This window comes from Rattus rattus, chromosome 8 (assembly GCF_011064425.1).
Source record: "Rattus rattus isolate New Zealand chromosome 8, Rrattus_CSIRO_v1, whole genome shotgun sequence".
NCBI classification, from domain to species: domain Eukaryota; kingdom Metazoa; phylum Chordata; class Mammalia; order Rodentia; family Muridae; genus Rattus; species Rattus rattus.
The window spans coordinates 94,183,710-94,201,029 of record NC_046161.1 but is presented as its reverse complement, the minus strand read 5'-3'; the positions used below and the strand labels follow the sequence as shown (position 1 = coordinate 94,201,029).

Below are 17,320 nucleotides of genomic sequence, written 5' to 3'. Positions count from 1 at the left end.
AGACAGAACCCATGCCTGACACTGCTTGGGTGGCCAAGAACCAGAGCTTAAACAGACCACAAACCCATAAGAAAACCAAATACTGTTGTTATGCAAAAATAATTTAGCAATAAAATATTGCCATAATTATTTAATCTCAAATCAGGGTTTCTACCCTGCCTTTGATCGTTCAGTTACCAGATAAAATACACAAACTTTTATTACCACACTAAGCCTTCATCGTCACTAGAGCTGGGCAGACATCTGCCCCTCTGCAGGACTAGAATCTACCTCCCCATCAGGAACCCTGAATTACCACTTACCATGTCCCGTCTGGGCTGCTCTTAACTCCAATTGGCCAGCCCTCATGGCTATGCTTTCATGACTCACCTAACCCATGGGGTCTTCCTTCTCCCCTCCTTCTCCCTCTCCTCAACCCCAAGCCTGGGAACCCCAAAACCTGCCTATCTCAATTCTGCCCAGCCATAGGCTGTAGGCATCTTTATTCACCAATCAGGGATAACTTAGGGGACACGGTTACATAGCATCAGTTGGTTCTATGTACAGATTCTCTTGTCCTTGGAGCAACTAGGCCTTGGGAGCCGTTATTTAGCATTACAATACGTAGCAAAAGACAATACCCCTTTTTAGTACAATAAAAGGTTCTTTTTCTTCTCAGATATAAATTGAATATAATTATAACAATTATGAAAGCTATAAGGTATGATATACATTTATAATGTCCAGTCCATTTATGTCTGAGCACTGAGGTTATAGTAATTGGTTAAAGAACCAGCAAAATTAATATCCTGAGGAAAAGAGTGTGCACTAATCAACTAGCAAAACTAGCAAAACTGGTGTGAGTACCACACTGCTAAAGGGGAAATGTGTAAAGTACACAAACCAAGAGAAAGGGAACTCTGAACAAACAAAGTAAACCGGAGACCAAACACAATAAGCCCAGTTCTTCAATGTTGAAACGTGAGATCAAATCCCAATTATTTTATAAGTAATGCAGTATTCTCAAATGATGGTTTAGGGACCTTAATAGCAAAACTTTTTACCTAATTTCCAGATACATAGCTACAGTGTATAAGAGCCAAGAGATAAAAACAAAACAAAACAAAGCACGTTATTTTTTTTCTTTCTTGAGATATAGTCACTATGTACCCTAGGTGGGTCTGGAACTCATCATCCCCTGACTCTGCCTTCCCAGCTCTGGGATTACAGGCATGTGCCTCCAAGTCTGGGAGGACTATGATCTAAACTAGGATAAAAAGTCAAGCAATGGATGGAACCTTACAACAGACGAGTAGATATGGCTCCTGAAAGCCTATCACTGAGCAGGAGGGCTTATGTGTGCTCTGGAAGAGGACACCTAACGGGAACAGTGTCAGGACTACAGACGAGAGGCTGCATACTGAGAAGAGACCATTCACAGAAAGCAACCATTCTGGCTTTAGTAGACACTCGGTCTACTGAGGCTTATACAAGGGTGAAGATGAGGGGCCGTCAGCTCCCTAAACCTCAGTGCCCACCTCGGTGGGAATGGTGGGAACGGTGTTGCCTCAGCTTGTGTGAGCAGGGGGAACACACTGCACCAGCCCAGGATCTGGGCCAGTCTTTCTGCTTTAAGTAGCCAAAAGGGAGCTAAGTGCAGAGCTCTCCGGATGGAAATTTCAAGGACTAGCACCAAGACTTTAAGAACAGGACACTGAATGCAGTGGAAGGACAAGTTTCTCCCCCACCTGCTGCCGCCTGGCCACAGGCACTTACCACGTCACTAGCACTAGAGAACTCATTGTTGACCAGGCTTTCCAGAGCCATCCATCTCACTGGCCTGTTCTCGTTGTCCCCCAGACAGTGGTAGTCCATCGGAAACAGGTCTCTGGAAAGGGCATTGTCTGTGATTTTTACTTGAAGAGTGTCGTCGATGCTGAAAAGTGAAACATGGACATAAAGGGTGTCAAGGGGGTTCAGATGCAGCATTACCCATAGACAGCTTGGGTCCCGCAGCTGACTCAAGCCCCTGACACCTACACGCAGTTCCTAGCAGCCAGGTCTTTATGAATCACTTCCCTTCTGGCCAGGTAGCTCATTCCGCAGGCAATCTGAATAGCCATATGTACCAGATCTTGTTGGGAAATTGCCTGTTCAAACAGAAAAAGACAGTTTGCAGACACTACAAAGCTAGTTTGGGATCTGATTATCTGAGTCTATAGCCCCACCCCAAAACACTGCCTTGCACTTACCAAGTTTTTAAAAACCCATTTCTCAATCAAGATGTGCTCTGGAAGCATGGTATACTATTCATCTACTACGACAAGTTTATTGTCTATGTGACTTTATCCATGACACTTAACTTTTGCATTTATCTCTCTAAAATCAGCATTTGAGAGCAGTTTCTCAGTGATTCCTGCACAGTAACACTGAATCTCTAGAGCAGTATTTCAAGTGACTTGATCTCTTCTTTTGCAGTAGTAAGTTTTATCAGATTATCACCATTACCACCACCCTGGGGTTGGGGCAGAGTTCTACCAAAACAAGTCTCTGCTGACAAGCTCCTCGAGATGCACGCCAGCAATGCAGGCTGGGGAGGAAGCTCCTCTCCTGGTGAAACTCATGGACCACAGCCTCTAACTACATGGTTCAAACCAGAGCTTTATTCTTTTAGCTTAAATGACATATCACATACATTAAGAGTCAAATAGTGCAGATCTGAGTTTATTTTTCTTTTTTCTTTTTTTTTTTTTTTTGTTTTTTTTTCGGAGCTGGGGACCGAACCCAGGGCCTTGTGCTTCCTTGGCAAGGGCTCTACCCCTGAGCTAAATCCCCAACCCGAGTTTATTTTTCTTAATAACTACAATAAGTATGCTATTATAAGTCTTAAAATCAACTTAACAAAACCAGCGTATAGAAGACTCTCTTTTCACTGTCACAGCATGTCTGGAACCTGAATGAAGTAAGTACATGGGGTAGTGACAAGAAAGAACTCTCAATGGTAGCATCTCAGTCACTCACATTAAGGATATTCCCAATTATCTCCCACAACCCTGACCTCCAACCTTCAGAGCTGGCACCATATGATCAGGCAGCTCTGTTAAGATTTCCATTACAGGAAGGGAAATCCTGGACCATCTTCAGAAGCTACCCCAGAGGGGACTTTGAGATGCTGTCACAGGGCATGAGAGGTGACTGTGAATGAGTATGTGGTGAGCAGTGAGAAACAGCATGGGCCAAGGTCTCCACTGGGGGAACCACAGGCCATCTTCATGGTCATCTAAATCAGCAGCTTATCAACACCTCCTTTAAAGTCTTTAGACCATATTGTGTAGTTATTAATATCTCCTTGCAATTATTAGAAATTATTCCTATCTAGGGAAGTTTTCTCACCTGTGGATTATTGGCTTCTACTAATTTGCACTGCCGTAGAAATAATTTAAGATTCCCCCAGTTCATATATGGCGATATCACCATAGGCTTTTCTCCTTCTTCTATGCACACATGAGTAATAGGAAGAAGGTTTCTAGAAAATAATACGAGATTGGTAAAATGCAAATGAGATTTAAAATCTTATTGGTTTATCGTAAAGTAACAAAGATAATCGAAAGCAAAACAACCCCAAATACACTTAGAGGATTATCATTGATACACTTGTTTACAAATGTTCGACTTTTAAACCAGATGCAAACAGTCTTCATGTGTGTGTGCTTTCTTTGTAGAATAAAAATTACCAACACAGAGTGAATCCCTTTGTCCTAGATTTGCTGAAAGCCATGTTAAATTCACACCCCAAAGGATGAGCACAGACAGCTGACAGCAGCTTAGCCAGGAGCACAGTATGATGCTGTCCCACTGATTTTCGTCATTACACTTGAAAATGAGAAGGCCCAATCTAGGCCGTGAACGAAAGCATGATCATCAAATTCTCTTTAACAGGTTCAAACTGTCACAAAAGTGAAATGTTTGCAATAGAATTTGAAACCTGATTTTTGAAAACAAGATTCACCATTTGAGTAATATTGTTTGTGTGTGTGTGTGTGTGTGTGTGTGTGTGTGTGTGTATGTGCGTGCGCACACTCAAGTGCACACAAGTGTGCATAGAGGCCCTGCTCCCCTCCTCCACTTGGCCTTGGTTTTCAAACTTGTAACATGTGGATTTCACCAGTCACGAACAGTTCTTATGTACAAAATAAAACAAGAATGTACTGAACAATCTTGTCCACTTTACCTCTCATGGTACACACATACACACACACACACACACACACACACACACACACACACACCACACCCTCCTGTACAATGCCATACCAGCTGATACATAAAAATAACTCATTTTCCCAAGGTTGTAAGTATTTAAATAATTACCTCCCCTCTACTAAGCCAGAAATAATCACAGGCTCAATTTATATACTCAGTGCCACATCCTGGGCTGTTACGTTTAATGCATTTTTGAAACACATGCATTAACAATACCCTAAAAGCACTATTTATTATTAAATTCTGTTCCTAGAGACTGTCTCGTAAAGAAGGAATATATGGGGCTAGAGAGGTGACTCGGCATTCAGAGCACTGGCTACTCTTCTAAAGGACCCAAGTTCAAATCTCAGCACCCACAGGGCAGTTTACAACTGTCTGTCATTCCAATTCTAGGGGATCCAACACCCTCACACAGACATACTTGGAGGCAGAATACCTATGTCAATAAAAAACGTTTAAGAAGAATTAATAGGAAACGTTAAAAGTGCATTAACAAGAGGAGTCTATAGGACTTCAACAGTGAAAAGCTGCAAACAGTAAGAATGCCTGAGAATGACGAATAACACCTTACAACTGAACGATCAAACAATGACAAGAGCTCAAAGAGACTGAGGCACACAGCACACTTTCACAGACAACCAGGAAGACAGGGAAGCTGCAGAAATGTACCAAGAGGAGTAAGCTGTCTTTGACTTGTGAGACTACAGTATGTTTCTGCTTTGCCTTTGTGTCCTAAAAGGGTCCCTGCTGTAAGAACCATCAGCCTCTAAGAGGCACTGGACCCATCGAGGGCTTCTGCTTGCATTACAGCTGAAGAGTGGCAGCCATGGCAGGGAGAAGGTTAGATCAGTATAAAGAGAAGAAAACTCAGGTGTCATCAGATTCCACATGCTGTGCTTTCCCCTGGGCTGCTGGACATTTCCTCCCCAGGAAAAAGGAGAATGCAGGAAGGACTGTATAGTTCCCTCCTTTCTAGAAGCCCCACCCACCCACTACAGACAGACAGACAGACAGACACACACACACACACACACACACACACACACGGTTCACAACTGACTGTAACTCCAGTCTCAGTCTCTTGCCTCTTCTGCCCTTCTCAGGCCCTGCATAATATGGTGCACAGATGCATACCAGATGCAAACACCCATACAAATAAAATAGAAATAGAACAGGGGGGGGACACACTCTGGAAGCAGTAATAAGGTTTATGACAATGTTTCAAAGAACAAATGACTGCTTCACTGCCTATTTTACGAAGCAAATGAGGACAAGCAGAAAGGTCTGAGGTATCTTAGAATGGACAGGTGGAGGTACAGGAGAGGAGGTGAGAAGGTGGAGTCCAGGCAGGGCTGCCCGGGTGGGCACAACTGCCTCTCATGCTGAGTGTGCTTACAACAAGTTGCATGTCACTCAGCATTAACGAGTGTCGTCACTATACATCCTGGGCCAACGGGGACTTCAAACCACAAAAAAATGACTTAGGGGTTTTCAGACATGAGATAATGAAAGCAGATTATTTTTAATTTATACAAGTATTAGTTATGATAAAACATTTACAAGTTTTAGAGGAAAAGCCAAGGATTTCAAGATGCTTTAAAATGTGTCATCAGTGATTCTTAACCCATCATCACAGAATGTTAGAACACAAAGCAAACCTTCGGAATCACAGACTACAACCAGTTAGAAGGTGAAATCTGAAAACAGGTGGCATTTCTTTCTGAGCACACTGAGCCTGCATGACAAACTATGGCACCGATCTTAAGGTCACTCTCAGTTTCCTTCTCTGCCTGGCTGAGTTCTGAGTATAAAATGGGCAGTTTGTGAATGGAATCCAAGTGAGCAGGCACACAGCCATGAGTACTTGGTTAACAAGAGCATGTGGTCAGGTGAAGATCTGCAGGAAATGTAGCACACTAACGGCTTTACTGCCTCAATTGGGAGTCCTAATGTCACCTCACGGCCAAGATGACAACGAACTCTGACCAACTTGCTTTTACAAGCTCCATCTCTCATTCTGTGGGTGCCTGGGACCCATCATGGTGGGATGCTGGGAGCAGTACAGCCTACAGCTGCATGGGAGAACACTAAACGCTTGCCTGGAAGGTTGCTCAGCCAAGGCACGCGTAGAGCTGAGGTAGAGCTAACGCTCCTCCTCGGGAAAACTCTGGCTTTGTCTGCACTTATTCCTGCCACACGCTTCTGTCCTGACGGTTGTGGGTTTCAGAGAACTGGCGGAGCGTAAGCCATGTGAAGGCAACGTTCTTGAGTTATGTTACTCAACTCTTCAAAGGAACCCACGCCCTCACTGTTCCTCAATGTCGCCTTCAACTTTTTTCAAAAACCTCGTTGCTTTTTCAATGAAATTTTAGAAAATGAGTATTTACTTTTATATTAGTCAGTATCCACATTAAATAATAAATCCAATGCAACATCTGTCTTGGGATCTGAGACGAAAAAAGCTTTTTAACTTCCTTTTAAACGTTTTCTCTTTCCTCCGCTTCTGAGACTTACAGACTTTAATGTCACCTTCATCTCAGCTGATCAGAAGCCAAGAATTACCTTGTGTTTAATCTTAGTCCAAACAGGTCTTCTACTCTTGGCTTGTTTTCTTTTCTACCACAACCAAAAACTTGTCATTTTCATTACCACTGAGCTAACTTTCATGTGGCTGTCATCTTTTCAGACGCTCACAAACCAAAGTAAAAACAAAACAAAAAGAAGACATTTCTGGGAGTTCACACTCCAATCAGAACTCAGCAACTGCTGAGTCCAATGGAAGCCGATGACGCCCTCTGCACATGTGGCCTGCCCCTCCCAGAAGTCCACAGACCCTTCCTTCCAGTGTGTAGAGTCATGGTCACTCTTCAGACATGTGAGATTCTCAGTAGTCATACAAATTAAGCAGAGTCTACACAGTACTTGTATGTGGTACATGTACATGTAGGAGTGAGTATATGAGTATGTACATGTCTGAGCATGTGCACAGAGGTCAGTGGTCAACGTCATGTGCCTTCCTTAACTGCTCTCCATTTTGGTCTGTCTGACCTGGAATACACTGACTCAGCTGGGCTGGACAATGAGCTGCACACATCTGCTTGTCTGCACCCCTACAACTCCAGGTCATAGACATTACCACCTCCCAGACCTCTACATGATGATTCAAACAAAGCCAGACTGCCTGCTCAGCCTGGTGGAAGATGTCTTTAATCCCAGCGTGCGGGTGGCGGAGACAGTGGAAACAGTCTAAACAGTGAGTTCCAGGAAAGCCTGGGCTATAGAGAAACTCTGTCAACAAACAAACATACCAAGAAAACCTGCCATGATACTGATGCTGCCGTCCCCAACGATTCCTGGTCTAGAAGAAGCTGTTAAAAGTTCTTCCTACAGGAACATTTTGTGAAATCATACTGTGTGTTTTAAGAGCATATGTTAGAGATAAATTAATTAAAATGTGGTATAGCCACTCAGTAAACCACTAAGCAGCATTTTAAAATGGGGACAGGGATTTACTGTTACCAATGGGAAAACCTAAAACAGGTTTTTTTTTTTAATTGTTACATAAAGAAATACATTAATTTTTATTAAAGATAAAAACACTGTCCTTTTTAAAAGTATACTGGAAACACACTAAAGTGTTGAGATATGTAATTTATTACAAAATATCTCTGCAGATAAATACATAGATAGCTATTTCTAGATAGAGATCTCAAGTACACAATTACACACACACGCGCGCGCGCGCGCGCGCGCACACACACACACACACACACACACACTCACACACACACACGGGCATGCATATGCACACATGAGTTAACACTCACAGCCCATGGCAGACCATTAACCTCTCTGAATCCAAGGATGGTTGATTATTTTTGGCCCTGGCGTTCTACACATTTAAAATTTCGTAGCATATATTATCTTTAATGTATGTATCATTCTGTCATATCTGTTAAGGGAGACAGGTGTGTAAATACGTAGACTATTTTAGAAAGCTTAGCTGTGTGCATTGAGTATTTACACGGTGTACACCCTGTCCTCCGTCGTCATCACCCTTAGCTGTATGCAAGGTGTGTTCAATGAGCACACATTTACCTTCATGTTCAGGAAAAAAAAAAAAAATCAAGAATTTCCAAAAGAATTCAGTTCTGAAGAAGACACATCGTTCTTAAGAAATAAGTGGGCGCGCCGAGTGGCGCTGTGCCTGGGCTGACACAGAGCCTCTGCTCACCTGTGGTGCAGACCTCGCAGCTTGCAGCTCTCAGTAAGCATCATGGTCACCTGAACTTCAGAAGCTTGGTCTATGTATTAAAAACAGAACAAAACAACGCAGTGCCGTGAGTAACACTGTGCTGGTGACACTAACATTTCGTTATGGAGGGTCAATTTTATGGTAAGTTACATGCAGCCTAAAGCCCCAGGCAGCAGACAGACCCTTGCTGAAGACGTCGTCAGCTTTCACAGAAACGCTGGAGCAGAAGACAGAACCTGGAAAGGTCCCATGAGCCCCACTATGTTCTAAAAACAAATTACCTGAAACATCAAAAATACCCAGGGCCATGCTCTCCCTGGCTGTGGGAGAACAGTCTACTCTTTACGTTGGTTCCTTGGGGATGTGACAATTTCTATTTTGCACTTTCGGTACTGTTTAAATTTTCTGAACCTACAAAGTCTTCGGATGTAGCCTAGGGTGGCCTCCAACTTCTGATCCTCCTGCTTCCCCCTCCTAAGCACGGTGTATTGTGCCTGGCTCCATTTTATTTCTAGCCTCTAACTTCATGGGTTTTGAACCAGGTAACATACCAACTTCAGTCTCTGGAAACCAACACGGGTATCTATTAGCTCTCTGGACAAAATTATTAAACTTTAAAAAAAAAAAAAAAGCTCCAATTTTTCCCATAAAAAATCTGCATTCTCTTAAACAAAACCCAAAAAACCCCAAGTTATTCTTTGTAGAACTACTATCTGTGCAGCATGCAGTAGGGGAAATAAAGCACACAGCCTGTCAGGGACGTTTGTCAGCAGCGCACACCATCAACTGAGAATCGGTACCCTAAAAGATAAACTTGGAGCGACTCAGTCATGGGGCCCATGCAAACAAGCACCCCTGCGTGTTGCCAGCCCCATGTGAGCCATGACTGGATGCCAAGGACTCACTGCGTTCGCTCCTGTTTCCCTCCAGTTAAGGAGAGCACGGTAGTTACAGGGGTGGGGGTGGGGGAGTGGCCACAGCCCCAGCACAGGAGAGGCTTATCACACAACTGCAGGATCTGTGCTGTGCTTTCTTATCATTATTATTTCCTTTCGACCTTAACTCAGGATTGAATTCGGGATACATTATGATGCATAGAGTATTTGTAAATCTAAAAAATACTGGCATTAAAATAAATTTTTTTCTTAAGAAAAATAAGAAAACAAAAAGCAGTTCTTTTACTACACTTGTGGCTCAAACCTTGTATTTATAAAGAGTAAAATATAAAGAGTCATGTAAATTATCCTTCAAAATTAGTCAGAAAGCCCACTATTCTCTAACAAAGTATTAAAGGTTTTAGGTGCTAAGGGGATTGGTAAACAAAAAAAACAAAACAGCAAGGTGAACCATTTGTTTAGAAAAGATAAGAACTGTGAAGGGTTTTGAGGATTTGCAGAAGCTTTAAACAGGCAATTTTGTTAAATTACAGGCAATAAATTCTAGATGTTTTAGTTAAGACTAGCAAAACTCAAATTTTTAGAAATTATATACATAAGCCTTCCATCTTTCCCACATATTCCTTTAAGTCAATTTAGAAAGTTATTATCATTTATTTAACTTTGTAAATCTCAAAAAATTTTACATCTTTTACTCAAAAGTAATTTTCCCTCAATCTCTGTGTTTATCAGATTGGAAGGAAGGCTTTAGTCTGTAAAGCACTTGCCTTACGAGCATGAGGAACCAATCTGAGGGTCATGAAAAGGAACCAGGCACGCTGGCCCGTGCCTAAGCCTCTCACTCTTGAGGCAGACCCAGGGGTTCTCTGGTGCTCGCTGACCAGTCTGCCTAGCCTAACTGAAGAGCCCTGGGTCCCAGAGAGGGAGACACATCTACAAGGTCAGGTGATTTGGGGAGAGATGCTTCAGTGGTTAAGAGTAGTGGCTGCTTTTCCTGAGAACTTGGGTTCAAATCCCAGCACCTACATGGTGGCTGACACCCATCTATTCCAGGGGGTCTAACATCCTCCCAGGGGACTGGGGCACCCAGGTGGTACAAATGCACACATGTAGTCATTCATATACATAAAATAAAGGTAATTTAAAAACAAAACAAAGGTGGATAGCAGTCGATTAAAGAAACCTAAGGTTGACTCATGGACTCTCTGCGTGTATGCCTGCTCCCCCACTGGGTGAGCGTAGAGGGCAGCAGTCGGGTAAGGGTTGTAGAAACTGGCGTTTCTTAGGGCACTATACAGCGTGTAAGAGGGGAGAGAACGAAAGGTAACAACATATATCCATATAAGGTACTGTGGATCTGAGGACAGCTCATTATCTTCTTTATAAACGTGTTGAAAAGGAAACTAATGACAATGTTTTCTTATGTAGGATTAAGGAAGTTATGAGAGAGTTTTAACTGGAAAAAAACAAAGTTAGGCACAGCCACGTTAAGCATATGCGATTATGCAATTTAACTACAGTTGGAGTCATATCTTATAAATGTTAAGAAAACTATGTAAGTTAGAAAACTATGTAAGTTAGAAAACCATGTTTTCTATCTGGTGAGAAAAACCGGATTTGCAAACATTAGCGTGTGAGTCACACTAATATAGACTAATTCCAAAGGTCTGCCACACACTGAGACAGGACAGAGTTTTGCTAGTCTGAGTCATGGGAAAAAAAAAACTATTACGGAAACAGCATGTTAAAAAAAAACAAAACCCTACCTTTAACTGTTTTTACGAATGTTTGTTTTTCTTTATTTGGATCTTTTTCATCTACTAAAATCCCATGGAAAATACGCCCAAAAGTACCTAAGAGGAAGAAAAACAGTTAATGAGGCCATACGATAATCTTCACATCCCAAAGCTTTCTAGTGACACGACTCAACTGTGACAGGTGCGGCTGCGGCCAATTCTCCTCCAGAGTAAACTGCACCAAACCTGTTAAAAGCAATTCAAGGCCACAAAGCAGGCTGCTTTGAGAAACATCATATCTCAACTAAGTATCTGAGACTATTTTTCTTAATTTCTCTAAATAAACCAGTGACAGGGTCAGGCGTGCTGTAGCGGCTGCGGGTCTGGCTGGGACACCTGAGTCTGCTAGTCACCTCAGACTACAACGACAGAGGAAGAAAACAGCCTCTCTTTCTGTAAACTCAGACTTCAAAAAGAGAGTGAGGAACGCAAACCCTGGCTTCAAGGAGGCCTCCGTGCCTTCTACTGCTCAGCCTTAGGCGAGGTGGCCCAACTCTCAGGTCATTAGGGCCAAGTGTGCTCCTCAAGAGCCCTCCCGGCAAAGGGAAAGAAAGTATGGCCTTCCTGGGGGGTGGGAGGGTGGGGCAGTGGTTAAAACAAATGCAGACATCCATTCAGATTATTGGTAATTCCTGGTTTCCAAAATAATACTTTTAATTTTTAAAAGGTTTTCTAGTGAGATGATCTTTAAAAAAAAAAAAAAAAAAGATTACTGACGTTATTCTTTCTCACAAGACCATTCTTTTAATTTCTTTTCATAATTTAAAAGAAATGCCTGAAACAGTTTAGGTTTGCTGTGGACACCACGCACACCTTGGACTTTAATGTCACTCCCTGTGTGTGCTGAAGTTACTGGTGCCATGGGGAAGGGCCCACTAGAGATGGGTGACATGGGTGCTGCAGGCAGAGGGGTTTAGAGAATCTTTGCTTAGTGCTGTCCAAACACCTCGAGTCTCTGTACTGTCAAAGGAGCTCCTCCCTTCTACCCCTGCCCAGCAGGACAGATCTCTCCCTTCTACCCCTGCTCAGCAGGACAGACCTCTCCCTTCTACCCCTGCCCAGCAGGACAGACCTCTCCCTCCCACCCCTGCCCAGCAGGAGAGATCTGGTCCTCCCCTCTACCCCTCCTGCTGTCTCCTCTTCCCCATACCAGTCCCCTTTACATATTCCAAACACACACTTTAAAGGCAAAAGTAACTGTGGGCAAACCCACACTAAAGCATGTGTATACACAGATTACCTTACCACAGGTCACAGTGCATAACAGTTTATACCCTCGTACCCTGTCCGGATATATATAGCTATCTCTTTTTCATCCAATCTGACAGATGAGAAAAGTGGCGTGTAATTACTGATTAATTTGTACTTAATCAGATTTCCAGTGAACCTCACCACTTTTCAAAATATTAGCCAGTCACATTTACTTTTCTGAAAGCTAAAGTTCTTATTTAAAAAACAAAACAGGGTTGGGGATTTAGCTCAGTGGTAGAGTGCTTGCCTAGCAAGCGCAAGGCCCCGGGTTCAGTCCCCAGCTCCGAAAAAAAGATAAAAGGAAAAACAAAACAAAACAAAAAAAAACAAAACAAAAAAAAAAACCTATTATGGCTCCGAAAACATCAAGGAAAACATGGTTCCACATTTCCTCAAAGTATGGGCATCCTGTTTGGAAACAGGAAATTGTTAGGCATAACCATGAACTCTGTAGGAAATGCTGTCTGGCCTGGTTATTCTCCTCAGACTGCAGAGAGATCCGAAAACTAGTTACTCAAGTTAGGAAACGGACAACTGCAGGAGCAGCATTCCTACTCTGAAAAACAGACCGGAAATAAGCATCTGCATCCACTGAGCACTGCTTGCTCCTAAGGCATCTTAGCCCCTCACTTCGCTGAGGTCAGCTTCCAGGAGGCCCAGCAAACAGAATGGGTTCGTGTGGACCGACACATTCCAGACACATTCCAGAATGAATAGCGGAGGAAACAAGCATCTGCCATCTAACCGCGTGTGATGCAGTGGTTCACTGTTAGTTTCTGTTCTTCCATTTCACCAACTCCTCAATCAAGATCTAAAGCTCAAAACAGAGAGCAAGGGCCTAAACTAATTTAAATATTTAAAATACACATGCTGGGTACTGACCACTTGAAGTAAGAACAGAATACACTTATAGATAACAAATACTTGTCTGTTTTATCACACTTCAAAACCAAGATGTTCATCAAAGCTGCTAGGGCACATTGTATGAAAGTCTAAAGAAATGGGAAATGAAAACAATTTTTTAACAAAACTAAAAATGTAGAGAAGATAAGTACCTTCTTGAAGTACATCTTTCAGTGTGACCCTTTCCCTGGATATTGCAATATCCTTCACCTTGGCTTTGGCTTCCAAAAGAGTGACACTTCGCAAGTCGTTCTTCTCTATCCGCAAGGTAGGGTAACCTGAGGAGCCAACAAAGCCAGACCAAGCAAATAAATACCTACTACAATATAAATACCATATAAATACCTACTACAATATAAATACCATATAAATACCTACTACAATATAAATACAATATAAATACCTACTACAATATAAATACCCTGCCACAGCATGGGGCTCACATAGGCACTCCACCTGAGCACTTCAGTCATAGCAATGACTAAGGAAGCAAAAGAAAAGCAAACAACTACATACACAGGCCAGGGGAGCTAAGACGAAGGGCACATAAGATGTTAAGGAAAGAGGCTGGAGAGGAGGCTCGGCAGTCAAGAGCACTGTCTACTCTTCCAGAGGACCCAGGTTCAAATCCCACATGGCAGCTTACAGTGGTCTATAACTCCAGGTCCAAGGCCCTGACACCCTCACAACAGACAGCAGGCAAAACCTCAGTGTGAATGAACAAGAATAATTGTTTTTAATGAAGGAAAAACAGTGTCGTCCAGGACTACTACTTCCAAATGTTAAAACAAGAAATGCGGGTTGGTAGAGCACTTGCCTATGAAGCGCAAGGCCCGGGGTTCGGTCCCCAACTCCGAAAAAAAAAAAAACAAAACAAAACAAAGAAAAAAAAACAAGAAATGCTAAAAATGTTATAATTTGGGATGCCTTTGAGACAGATGACACAGGTTTGACTAACAGACTCTAATACCGCTCTTAGTTTCCCTGCCAAGTGAGTTTTCAACAAATCTTATAGCAAACGATCTTCTCAAATAACAAGTTTGAAATGCATCCCTTACGATAAAATGTCATCACTTCGGCCACTCTCATTAGTACTCCCGCAGCCCAGCCTGCTCATGCCATTTCGAGGTTCAAATTTAAGTTCCCTCAATTTCTAGCCATTCTCAATACAACGACCAGAAAAATACAATTCACAGTCATAAATTAGGGTTTTCCTGTCAAGAAAGAAATTGGGATAAAAAGAACAAGTGCTGGCCAACAGAACCCAGGACAGCAGCCTGCTGACTTCTAACAGACAACCGGAAGGAAGCACAGAGAGGGGCACAGGTCAGAGGGCGGGAAGGAGGAGACATCTTAATTTTAGAAATTTACTGGGTCATAACAATGAGCACCAGCACCTGCCAGACGACTGTATGAAGTCTACAGAATGGTACAGTGGATGGAGTCTGGCAATACCTGAACCATTACTGCAAGTTTGAGTCCACATGAAGGTTTCTTAGTGTGCTGGATCTGTGATCTGTTCTACTCTGCTCTGTTAGAAAAGTCTTGCTCAATATATTTTTAAGTATTTTTCTTTCTGTCCCCTGCTCCTTTTTTTTTTCCTTTTGGAGACAAGGTCTCGGTAGGCAGCCCATGCTGGCTCAGCACTCACGATCTGCCTCAGATCTGCCTCAGTTTCCACGTACGGGAATTGTAGGTATGTCCCGCCACACCCCATCCCTTTAGTTGTTATTACTATTTTGTTTAGTTTGAGGCGGGGTCTCACTATGTATCCCTGGTTGGCCTGGAACTCACTATGTAGAGCTGGTTGGCCTCAGATTCCCAGAGACCTATTTGCCCTTGCCTCCTAAGTGCTAGGATTATAGGTGTGTACCACCATGCCTGGCCTCTATTTTTAGTCATAAAACAATCATATTTGTATTGAGCTTTTTAAACAATAACTTGTAGGGGCGGAAGAGAAAGCTCAGTGTTTAAGAGCACTATAATTCTAATGGAGGATCCAGGTTAGATTCCTAGCACCCATATGGCAGCTTACAACTGTTGTAAACACTGGTCCCAGGGAATCAATGCCCTCTTCTGACCTCTGCAGGGACTTCATGCACGTGGTCACATACATATGCAGGCCAAACGCTCATCCAGGTCAAAGGTTAAAAACATTTTCCAGTGTTCTGCTTTCATCATCTATTAATAAATGAATTACCTGTTTCTTTATGTTAATGTCAACAATGAAAACCAAGAAATAAGTAAATTTCACATTAATGACAAATTTTTAATACATAAATTATTTTCATTGGCATTCTTAAATATTTTTCAGCATAGTCACTGAATTATCTCTTTTATAAGGTCATATCCACAAGTAAGGACAGGCCCCAATGTCAACATTAAAAGCAACATTGAAAGGTTTGCCTTTCTGAGCAATAGTGACCTTCATATCTACCACAGAATTTTCACGGAGGGTTTGTCATATTTCATCCTTGAGAGTGACCACAGGTGCTGCTCTGATTTCCCTGAGGTTTCTTGTTGGCCTTTCTTTCTTGCCACTGCCACCAAAGGAAACAGATCAATGATGTAAAACTGTCCTCCTTGCTCCTGGAGGATCCTTCATCTCCTCCCTCTGCCTTTAACCACGGGCCTTGGTTAGATCCAGGCTAACTACCTCGGGTTGGAATTTCATATCCATAGGTGTAAAGTATCTGGTGGCTACACTTTTTGGACTGCTAAGTTCTCTGTCAGTGGGTCCCGGGAAGGGTGAGTGAGCTGACGGTGAAGCCTCCATTCCCCTCGTGCTCAGGGCTTTCAGCAATGGCAATCATTCCTAAACAAAGTCTTTTATTGAGGACTGTAAATGTCCTTTTCTAATTATTCCACTCCTCTGATATTCATTAGCTGGGAGCCTTCTGTAAAGAGGTATCTGCTCCAAGCAACCAGCACTAGCTCGTTACCCTGCAACACAGCTCCTTTGGCCAGCGGTCAGAAAACTGAGGCAGTGGTGGAGCCCTAGTTAATAATTATGCTAGGCAATATAAGCATTATAAATGTATGGAGTATTACACATGTTTTGTTCCAATTTACTGCAGTCATTGTTCTCTTGTACACTCAGTGGCTCCGTCCTTAGTAAGTGAGAGCTTCAACCTGTAGCAACAGCCTTGATATGTTGTTGCTCAGTCATATGTCTCAGATTTGTCCTGCTCATTTCCTGCCCCAGACCTGGAACCTGCTCTTTCTCCTAACAAGTCTGATTCTTCTTTGTTGGAAACAGTTTAGAAAGACCACCACAGGGCACTGAAGTGTGCTGGTTTGATACGAATGGCTCCAATAGTCTCCAGGGAGTGGCACTGTTTGAAAAGATTAGAAGGATTAGGAGGTGTGGCCTTGTTGGAGGAGTATATCACTGGGCAGTAGCCTTTGAGGTTTCAAAGCCACACCTGGCCTAGGTGTTGGTCTCCCCCTCGCCCCCCTTACCTCCCTCCCTATAGATCAGGATGCAGCAACATGAACTAAAGAGAAGCCCAAAGAGCCACAGATCAAGTCTTGACTTGGAAAGGCTGATGATTAATTAGGATCTTGTAGGATATTAGCTGTCTTCTTTGGACTGGCATTCTCTTGGTAATAACATTAGATCAAGGCTGTCTTCCTCCCTGCCTTGGTCATTATTTTATTGCTATAAAGAGGCACCATCACCAAGGCAACTGTCATTTAAAAAAAAACAAAAACAAAAAAACCATTTAATTGGGGTCTTGCTTACAGTTTCAGAGGGTTAGTCTAGTCTCATGGCTGAGAGCATGTTAACTGATCCCCTACTAAATCTAAATTATATTCCCATAATGACTACAGTATTATATACATATTTTACATCACACTGTGCGATGGTTCGCATATGCTTGGCCCAGGGAGTGGCACTATTAGAAGGTGTGACCTTGTTGGAGGAAGTGTGTCACTATGGGGTGGGTTTAGAGACCCTCCTCCTAGCTGCCTGA

General features: G+C 42.7%; 1 protein-coding gene across 2 annotated transcripts in view; it reads right to left on the bottom strand.

The window, feature by feature from the left end:
- Positions 1-17,320, bottom strand: part of Ryk (receptor like tyrosine kinase) — a 71,142-nt gene that overhangs the window by 7,221 nt on the left and 46,601 nt on the right. The window contains exons 8-13 of one of the 2 annotated variants that reach the window (XM_032910322.1): positions 13,496-13,630; positions 11,160-11,246; positions 8,477-8,546; positions 3,373-3,505; positions 2,020-2,129; positions 1,756-1,915 (exon numbers count right to left, since the gene is read on the bottom strand). In XM_032910322.1, the coding sequence (XP_032766213.1) occupies positions 1,756-1,915; positions 2,020-2,129; positions 3,373-3,505; positions 8,477-8,546; positions 11,160-11,246; positions 13,496-13,630 (695 nt within the window). The remainder of the gene's footprint in view (positions 1-1,755; positions 1,916-2,019; positions 2,130-3,372; positions 3,506-8,476; positions 8,547-11,159; positions 11,247-13,495; positions 13,631-17,320) is intronic. The other variant, XM_032910323.1, reaches the window with a different exon arrangement.